The sequence below is a fragment of the Berghia stephanieae genome, chromosome 8, assembly GCF_034508935.2.
Source record: "Berghia stephanieae isolate SIO BIC M18660-M18661 chromosome 8, UCSD_Bste_1.3, whole genome shotgun sequence".
In the NCBI taxonomy this organism is placed as follows: Eukaryota; Metazoa; Mollusca; class Gastropoda; order Nudibranchia; family Aeolidiidae; genus Berghia; species Berghia stephanieae.
The window spans coordinates 24,256,100-24,266,446 of record NC_088367.1 but is presented as its reverse complement, the minus strand read 5'-3'; the positions used below and the strand labels follow the sequence as shown (position 1 = coordinate 24,266,446).

At 37.9% G+C, this 10,347-nt stretch overlaps 2 protein-coding genes across 2 annotated transcripts in view; both read right to left on the bottom strand.

Annotated features, from left to right (window-relative positions):
- Window positions 1–695: 695 nt before the first annotated feature.
- Window positions 696–1,661, bottom strand: LOC144978960 (uncharacterized protein F54H12.2-like). Its single transcript, XM_078925580.1, has one exon. It carries the CDS (start codon window positions 1,659–1,661, stop codon window positions 696–698), a length of 966 nt encoding a protein of 321 aa, XP_078781706.1.
- Window positions 1,662–6,010: 4,349 nt separating this feature from the next.
- The window catches only part of LOC144978959 (uncharacterized), a 5,718-nt gene continuing 1,381 nt past the window's right edge, over window positions 6,011–10,347 (bottom strand). Inside the window, exon 2 of the mRNA XM_078925579.1 lies at window positions 6,011–9,501. Coding sequence (XP_078781705.1) covers window positions 6,011–9,501 — 3,491 coding nt within the window. The remainder of the gene's footprint in view (window positions 9,502–10,347) is intronic.

Here is a 10,347-nt window from a genome sequence, read left to right as displayed (position 1 = left end):
TTTACTTTTCTTCAACACGAAATATATAACGTACAAACCACATGTGGAACTGGTTATACCCTGAATAATACGCGGGTTGTGTTTACAGCTTCGACTATTGTTTTCCACAAATCTTTGAATTGTCGGATACGCAGAAGGCGGGAACCCAAAACTATCCATATATTCTGCCTTTCCCATCCCGTTAAAATACACAGATACCCAATGTTTTCCGGGACCGAAACTCGACTCTGTGTTAATAATGTACGCAGCGGGTTGATGAGAATTCGGGTTGTTCGGAAGTCTATCTTTAGGATAAACACCTCGAAAAATTCGTCTCGCCCTAACGTGTCCGTTTAACATCGTTTCGATTTCTACGTTGTTCATGATGAAAAGTCAGTGATCACCTAACGAGTGCGATCAATTTCTATTACACTATCTAATTCGCTGTAACAGAACACAATGATCGGATCAGCTAGTGGGGTCAAGAATTTAAGTTCTAGTCTAAGCGACTCGCTTTTTACCAGTTCAAACTGGTTCCCGTCTAATAGCGATGGTGATAGATCAAAACCAAAAAGACTACAACCCTGAGAGTAAGCATTATAATCTATTACATTTCCGGCATCGTTGTTAACCAGTCCAGCTGCTAGCATAAGACTGTGATAAGCTCTGACATATTGTTTACTACTGAAATTCGGAGTTAGTGCTTTGGACGGTATCTATTTTCCGTTCAAGTACAGGGCTAGATAGGACAGATCAAAGTGCTGGAAATTAAAAGGATTCTTTTTGTAATTTCCATTAAAACTAGTGCTTTCGATTAGACCCAGTACGATCTTAGTCGGGGTTTGTGATAAAAACAAATTATCTTGCACTGCACTTAAATTTCCTTTTGGAATAGAAAAGGTTTTATGGACAACGCGTTTCATGGGGTATTTACAATTGCCGATGTGAAGTGCTTTCTCGTGTGACAGGGCCACGGCTGGGTTTAATTTAATCTTCCTAACATACAACGAGGCGTGTGTAATTACACTCTTAAACCCCTCAGCATCGGTCATGAGATGGAAAGCATCTTTAGACGGGATAAGCCTCAACTTTACATCAACTCCATTAATTAGATACCGTTCTTGATGCATGAAATCTAAATGTAGTTTTCCCATCATATCCACTTCTTTACTCTCTTTCACCAGCTCTTTCCGTGCATCGAAGCCAGCATTTGTACTATCCGTTATTTCTAGTTTACCCGGGGTGTCCTCGTAAAAAAATTCCATTGTCAGGTGACTCCTTTTCGCACCTTGATCATAATTCAACATTGTTTCTACAAAACTCCTAAAAGGATAAACGTTCTCACTTGACGTCACCAGAACATCGTTCAAAGTCATATCCACTTGTGAAAACAAGGCATGAAACCAGGTGTTAACAGGGGCAACATTGCTATCGGCGTCTAAATTAGTTCCATCCGCCTTTATTACTTTAACGCGTACGTGCATAAATGTGTTATGCAAATCCAAGTAGTCTGACGTCCCCCCGCTGATCGAAAATTCGATCGGACCTCCACTCGACAAAGTAGAGATCGGATGGTATTCCACAAACAAACCATCCTGAACAGCAGTCTGGGTGACGGGTAATGAGAACAGATCGAGTCCGCTGTGTACACTCTCTGCGGAATAGGGATGTAACAAAGCCATGATAATCAACCAAAAATGTCTTGAACTACGTTCTTCCTACGTCTCTTCCTGGTCTTTTGTCGTGTCTGAGTAGGTCGTCGTCGTTTTATACGCCGAGTCACACGTCCGGGTGGCGGCGGCGGCGGCGGCGATGAAGTTGAAGTCAAACCACCCACGGCTCTGTTGAGTAATCTTTTCCCACTCTCCCCCGCGCGTCGTTTTAAAGCTGTTTTAACATTCTGACCGGAAATGACGTCAGATGCTATTTGGGCACCGGTTTTTGCACCTTCTTTTAATAATGTTTTAGCGCCCGATTTCAAGATGGGAAACAGAGATCTTGCAATACCACCAAAGATACTCCCAAGTCCTCGACCTCTTTGATGTCTTCCACCAACAAACACGGGTAGACCACGTCCTGCTTGAGTACAGTAATAATCATCGTAACCTTTTTGATTGGATTTGAACACGATCCCTTTTGTCATAACGACTGTTTACGAATCGAATCTCTTCTTTCGAAAATGAAGTATCACGATAGACTTCCCTGAAGCAAATGTCAAAGGTTCGCCTTTGTCGTTGGTTAAAAGGATTTCAACCGTGTCAAAATTAAATAGTCTGAGAGGAACATAGTTAGGTTTCTCAAAAATATGATGAACTATGTCTTTGCTTCTATTTCCGCTCGGTACGCATCTCAAAAGAGGTACGACGCTATCCCCAACTATTCTAGGTTGAACGAGGTTGCAATATACGTATACTGCTTCGAATCCGACGTTTAGATGTAATGGCCTTTCACTCGACACAGACGTTGGACCGTATAAATAATGATTTGGAATATTCAAGAGATTGCTCAATGTCGAACTCAAGTGCAAAAAAGTTCCTTCCTTATATAGCCTTATCATTACTCTGCGAGTTGAACGGTCGGAATAAAATTTGATGAAACCCTCGTGCTTCTTTTTATTTTCCTTCTTATATGAGTCATCATCGTTTTAACCAGTTCATCCGGTGACTCGTATAAACCCGATGGGATGAGTACGGTATCTTGTTCGCTGTCGTTAGTAACTCTAAACTCGAAAAATGCTTCATTCTCAAGGATGTTGTTATACGTGTTACTGAATAATATTTCTGATAAACCGACTTCGTATTCTGTCGATAAATCTAACACTCTGGTAGTTTTGTAAAATAATGCCCTGGAGAATTATTCGGAAAATAGCTCATGCTGCTATTAGAAGGTAAGACTAAATAAGACATGATTAAACTCGTTTATTCAGTGTTGGATTTGGAAGAACGTAACCGAGACAACTACTTAGAAGCGCTACCCATAGTCTGTCTGTTTCTCCGTCACGCGTCAAGTTATATAATGATACAGACACAACAATCGACACAATCATCATCTGACACAAGAACACGATCTCCCCTCTAGGGACTCATTTCCCAAACATAGACCAATAAGATGAATTTCTGTTGGAATTATTACTTTCACTTTCGGATCCTTCCATTTGAAAATTTAAAAACAAAACAAAACAAAAAACAAAAAAACAAAACAAAAAAAAAAAAAAACAGGAAAAAAAAACAAGACCAAAAAAAAGATAAAAAAACAAAAAACAACAAGGATGATAATTAATTGTAAACACGAAGATAAGACTTTGGTATCCAAGAGTTAAATGATGAATCGTAACCGACCCACTTCACCAAAAGTTCTTGTCCGCTTTTACGCTTATCCAAGACGGTCTCAATTCTGTAGATTTCTTTTGCACCAACTTTTTGCAGTTCTTGTTTATAGAAGCTTCCGCGCACGCATTCGTTCTGATCGTCTGTAATTTGGTAGGTTCTAGGTGTTGTTGAAATGGATTTTGTCACTGTAAATAACTCTTCGGTCCAAGAGGGTAGGTAGCCCTTTTTAAACAGTCGCCTACTTTTACTTATTCTCACACGATCGCCGATCAAAAGTTTTGCACTAGTTTTCTTTTTAGGTCGATCATCCAAATACAATGTGTTTCATACGTCCCCTTGATTTTTCTCGTTACGTCAACAGGGCGTAACTTGATACTCCTATGATAAGAATGATTATAACTTTTCACTACTTTGGGTAATACGTCTTTGAATCGAGGAGAGTTCTGACGAGTAAACACACGCCACAGTTTTTCTTTGAATGTCCTATTGAATCGTTCAACTACCGCAGCTTTAATATCCTCGTTCTCAGTAGTAAAGAAATCAATCCCATTCCGCTTCAGAAATTGCTGAAAGCTTTTATTGACAAATTCGGAGCCTTTGTCGGTTTGGAGCCGGATTGTTCTTCGACCAGACTCTAAAATAGTCCTGAAAGCATCTTTTAACGTTTCTCCCGTTTTGTCTTTTATAGGAACATCCCACGCAAACTTGCTGAAGACATCGATACACGTCAAAATGTATCTGTACCCGTCATTGTACGATTTCAATTGTTGAACATCAATGAGATCAGCCTGCCATTGATGGTCTATTCCACCTACAATAATCCGTCGCCGCGGAAATTTGTAACGAACGGGTTTATGAAGGGTGTATGCGTCTTGATGAGAAAGCCAAGAGCTGACGACAGTTTTTTTAAGTTTCGTAGCAGTCTTTAACGGTTTAATACCGCCATAAGATCCCGGTTGATTAGGATTGTAATAGCGAACGCGTAGGATTTTATCTCCTTTCATTTGAATGAGACCCAGGCAGATGTTCTCTCCGGTTTAACCGTTTCTAAATTCCTCGACGGACGTTGTCTAATATACGCCCACCTGTCAGCATGACCGATGAGATCACGTGGGATGTTGGATTCCTGCAGAGCACGAGCAAAATATTCCCATCCTTCAGGGTTGACAGACTTTCTTTTGCGGAGTGCGTCATTGACTAGATCAAGAACGTTTGAATTTGGGATGATATTACCTCGATATTTAATCTCCCCTCTCGGGTTCCATTCAAGCTCTGTGTGTCTTTTGAGATAATCCAATAATCTCTCCGCTTTCTTTCTCAACGAAATAGGTACGCTCTCAATAATATCTTTTGTTAAAGTGTCGTGTTCTGTTGGGTCATGTGTTCTTATTGATTGAGGATTGGTCTTAGTTACCATCTGATGTGATCGTTCATCTTTCCGCTTTAAGAATTTCCACAGCACTTGTTGATACAACTCTGCTTTTTCGATTGAGTTCATATCTTTTCGCGTTAGAATATCTTTCATCTGCTGATCAAGATCCCAAAGCTTTTCTGTGGACGGTTCGGTTATCGGTGATTCTCTTCGGGTGTGGATTGAGTCCAAGAGACGTTGGTCTACCAATACCATTTTTTTGGCATGCTCCATCTCATAAACCACCCGCTAGTATTCCACCTAAAGTAGCCAAGACAGGTTGAAGAAGGGCACCTAATAGACCACCTTTTTGTAAAAGCTTCTTTTGTCGAGATGGTGAAGAGCCTTTTTTTGATAAAAGTCTTAAACTTCTCTTGTGTCTGATCAAACGCTTCGTTTGTACTGGACTGAGCGGAAGATTACCGCGTAATATATTCAGTGCACATTTGCATACCGTATTGATTAGATCCGGTGACGCTTCATTTAAAACTGCTTTTGCTACTCTGGGTTTAGCCTCTCCAAGAAGTTTCAACATTGAAACGTTACGTTTTACACGCGCAGACATTACTTTTGGATATAAACAACTTGTTTTTCAGGAGAAAAAACGTCTATTCTTACACGAAGATGGTCAGGTGTATCCTGTCGAAGATCGATCACCAAATAACCGTGAGGTACGTCTGTTGCGTCCTTAAATGCGTCTAGTAAAAAATTTGTCTTTCCGGGATACAGTTGTTTTGCCAGCTGAACGATCTGCGAACGGTCACGTGGATTTTAAAAAATTACGAGATAATGAGCATTCAAGCTGATAGTGCGATGTTCTTTATTTTTTGAGAAAAGATTTTGTACAAGATAAAACACTGAAATGTTATTGTGATGCGATTTTTTTGTAAATAGTTTAGTTACGCTGTCATCAGTTTCGGCCATTAAGTCATCGAGTATCACAAGACGGTGTTGGGTTCCATCCCAAAAGGAAGATTTTGGTATCCCTTCTATAAAAGTTATCCCTTGTAACGCTTCAAAAGTTCTCTGCCACTCTCCATAACACCATATAATTTCTTCAGGTTGCGGGCTCATCATCTGATTTAAATGCTCAATAAATTTTGTGACCCATACAGTTTTACAACTCCCAGAAGGACCGGCGATGAGACATGTAAAAGGATGTTTGAAACGCGGGTCCATGGTTGTTACACCAGAAGAGGCTCTGTACTGATTCCGTCTGAACAAACCTTTCTCTTTATATAAAAGTAGGATAGACTAGCTCTCTGTTGTGTGTATGTGTATACGTCCGAGTCTAGTACACGAAAACCCTTATTTTCTCCCACACCACTCTTTTGCGTTTGCAAAACCTTGAGGTACTTTCTTTTGTGAGTTCATTCAATCGCTTTGATAAACCCTTACAGCTCGTTTTAGACTTCCCTTCTCCGAAACAAATATAGGTCTTCGAACAAAGAGCCACACCCCCGTCTCCTTCAAATTCTAGCTTGAAGAGACCCGGTGTCCGTCTGTCATATTTTTGCTGTACGCGACAACAAGGATATGGTGAAAAGTTGCTTTGTTTTTCAACTAGCTCTCGAATGTGTTCAGGACAAGCAATACTCGGAAACCACGTATGATACTGTTTGTAAAATTCATCAATCAAGTTCGGTTTTAAGAGGCTTTGAATATTACAGTCGGAAAATGCAACGTATAAGCTATCGGTATCCATTTCAAAAAGTTGATAATCTGCCCTTGGAATAAATCTGTCTATGAAATTGTATTGAAACTGTAGCATTCTAAGTTTTGCGTACGAGTACACAAATGATCCAATTTGATTGGGGAGCGTCCAAAGAACGGTACGTTTTGCGGATTCTATTTCATGTAAAGTCGATGTCAACGGAGTCATTTTTCTGAAATAAGGGCTATTAATGGTTTTTGATACAACATTTTCATCTTCGGCGTATAAAACTGTCGTGTGTTTATCAAGCGCCTCGAGAGTCTTACCATAAGCCGAGTTACCCATTAATTTCATGGTTTCGGCTAAGATGCTATTTTCAGGATTACAATCGCCTTCACGTCTAGCGTCTGAAACCTTTTGCACAAAATTTGAAAAGCATGCACTTGGCATATATTCAATCACTTCTTGAATATCATCTACAATAAGACCGTGATTGAGATACCATTTGAGCAATGGTGTGGTCAGCAATATGCTTTCGGCATGGTAACTACTAATCAGAGTTCGTCGAGGTTGTCTTAATAGGTTATTTTTCACGGCGTATTGACACATGGTTTCACCTATATCTTCTCTTGCAACGAGGGTATTTTTAAAGATGGGTGGCATGTCTGCGTAATAAGAATAAAGGTCTTTTGGGACCCTGATAGTACACTGAACAAAACCGAAAATTTTGTCTCTATCAACCGCGGACAGTATCGATTCTTTTGTGATGCGGGTCCCTTTCTTCAAACAGTTATTATTAAGCGGGCGTAATTTCCGTAAAAAGGCAGATATTCTAGGGTCTTTTTTCATTTTTTTCCATTCGCATTCATAGATTTCTATCAGAGTAATTCCCAAAATATCTCTAATATACGCATTCTTCTGCGCTGTTTTTTGTTTTCTTTGTTCAAATGTGTCATTACATATCATGGTCTTTTCCTGAATACAGGAATGAGAATGATAGAAGCAACCTTGAAATTCGTAAGCAATTTGATTCGTCTCATCATACCCATCGACCTTGACCTGTTTTTCATGACCTAGATTTTTTTCCCTTCCGTTGAATTTATGACGAATAGGCACCCTTTGTATATGACTCATCCATTCGAGCCATTCGAACGCTGCCTGTCCAAACTTGTCTGTTTTCTCAGATTTAAACTCATTACTTTTACGTCGTCGGACAAATAAACCACTAGGCATATCTTGCTGAAGGCAGTATAAGTACAAGGAATTAGCGTCATAACCTTTTAAAGATTGCACGGGTTTATCTCCCCTGATCAATGTACTACCTTTTTCTACGAAACGTGTGAAAATAATCGACGGTCCACCAACGATGTTGGACTTTAAAAGCTGATGAAGATGTTTATGCTTTTCGTTGAATAATGAAAATATTACATTTCTAGGAATGGTCTTAAACAGGTATCTTAACGTAACCCCTGGGATCGATATCGCTTGTTTGAAAATGTCTAAACCTAGCTCTTGATAGAATTGCGTCATGCGTTCAATAGCCGTTAACATTGGTCCTACGTCACGAATATTGTAGAAAACTAAAAAGTCTTTCATTGTACTCATTCCCTGTTCCTCCCATACTTTCTCACAGTAAGCGTAGTCTTCTTGAGAGATGGTGCAATTTTTTAACGAGCTGAAAAATGCTGATATAGGTAGGAGTGACGTTTCCTTTAATTTTTCTAGACTGTCAAAGTACTCATAAGGAAAAAAAGATTTCTGTTCGGTTACATTATAGGCTTGAAGAAAATTTGAGTAACTGAATCCGGGGGCCAGATAATTACAAACGTCTAAAAATTTTAGCTTATCGTTCGAAATGCAAAGAAAACTGTTGTTTTTCTTTACTACTTTGAAATCTTCTGTTTTCATTAGTTTCTTCACAAGGTAAGTTTTAAGAACGTTTAAATCATACATTTTAGAATTGACACCTATTACAACCATTTGATGTAGATATTTATCTAAAACAGCTTTCAATTTCTGATTATCACCTATTTGCTCGTATGTGTTTTTGAATGTTGTTTCACTGAGAATAGTGAAAGCGTGAATGCTAATTTCTTCTAAGTAGTCTACCATACGATTTACTAACTTTTGAGGATCACCTTCGGATATGTAACATACGGGTTGTTCATAACCTGGAACATTTGAAGCGATTGCTATAGACATGGGTAAGTGTCTGGCGTGATACACTGTTCGGTTTGCTTGAGCTTTCGGTTCGGGTAAGTTATCTTTATTAAAATAAGACTCGATATCGAATGTACACCTAAAAGGATACACGTAATCGGGATCAATAGAAATTCCAGCATCTGCTAATTTCTCTAAATCTGTTGGAAGAAGTTGAAAAATTCCACCCGGGTACCTAGATTTAGTTGCATCCCCTTTACAGTCTTTCTCATGTCGTAACAAATTCGAATGTTTTGTCCAGAGTTTACTACAGTGAGAACAACCAAATATCTTAATAGCCCTTTCGAGGTCCCTAATATAACAAAAATGATTATTGACAAGTAAAACGTACATCGTATTAGAAAAAGAGTTTGCACTTCTCCTAAAGACTACATATCGGTTGGGAACATGATCCGTATCATACTTGTAAACAATGACATTTATTTCAAATAACTTCTCAATTTTGTCTAGTTCTCCTATACTTATACCCGGATATGTTGTTGGAAATGTTGATGTATACAAGCTAAACAAGGAGAGAGTGTAGTCGTCTAAGTCATTTACCCGTTTTCCTCGAGCCAAAGATAAGCATCTGAAAAAGCATAAATTATCGCTGAAAAAATCATTGGTCCTGTTATAATTGTACTGTAGAGTATATATGTATTTGTTATTTTTAACAGAATCGGGAATGTTAACATTACAACAACCAATAGGAAACTCTTTCATCTTATTGATATAAAACGTGGTCGATAAAATAGCCTGAACTCTGAAACGACTATCTGGTCTATGCTGACGGGCAAATTCCAAATGATCATTATTACTAAAATTTTCAATAAATTCCTCAAAATCATTCCAATTACTAATAAGTCTGGGAATTTCTAATGCTCTGTTATTATTAATAGACGCGTGGAAAAAACGATATTCCGAATTTTCTTGATTTTGCAAAAGAAAAGAATGACTAAAATTGATTTTGAATCTAACGCTTTGCCTGTTGAAAATTTCCTTTAGTTGTTGAAGGATATAGGGAGAGCCCCATTCTATTGTGTACACGGACTGAAAGATCCCTTCTAAAAAATGTGTCTTAATAGATTCACGATGTTCTTCTAATAACCTCAATACAGTTTCATTTTCTTCGGTTTGTTTTACATAACTCGTAGACAATAAACTTGACGAATTTTGTTTCTGTTTTTGTATTTTATTTCCTTTTGTTCTTGTTTTTGTTGTTGACGTTGTTGTTGCTGTTGTTCACGTCGTTGTTGACGATTTTGTTTTTGTTTATCTCTACGCTGTTGTTTCTTAAAAATTCTTTGCTGTTTTTTAAGCTCTTGTTTTCTTAACTTCTGTTCGTTCTCTTGTATTTTATTGTGTTCTTTAAACTGCTTTTCTTTCAATTTTTCTTCTGGTGAACTGCACTTTACGTTTTTTTGATGGTTTTGTAAATTATCTTTCCTAGAGAAGTTCTTTTGACATTTCGAACAAGTACGTACTATAGAATTGTCATATTTCTGTTTATGACGAATTAAATTATGTAATAATTTAAAACTAATGCCACAAATTTCACAGATGTACATGCTTGGTAACTTAACTATAAATATACAATTCTACTATAATCAAATAACAATTTTTCTGTTTTTGTTTTTTAAAAAAGAACGGGAGGAAAATGCTAAAAAAAAAAAAAAAAAAAAAAGGATAAAAAATAAAAATTTTTAAAGTTAAATGAAAGACATATCTAACAACTAATAAATAAAAAAAAATAACTATAGAAAAAATATTATCTC

What these genes read in the sequence shown, in the direction of transcription:
- LOC144978960 (XM_078925580.1), bottom strand. Translation starts at nt 1,661, where the DNA reads ATGGCTTTGTTACATCCCTATTCCGCAGAGAGTGTACACAGCGGACTC.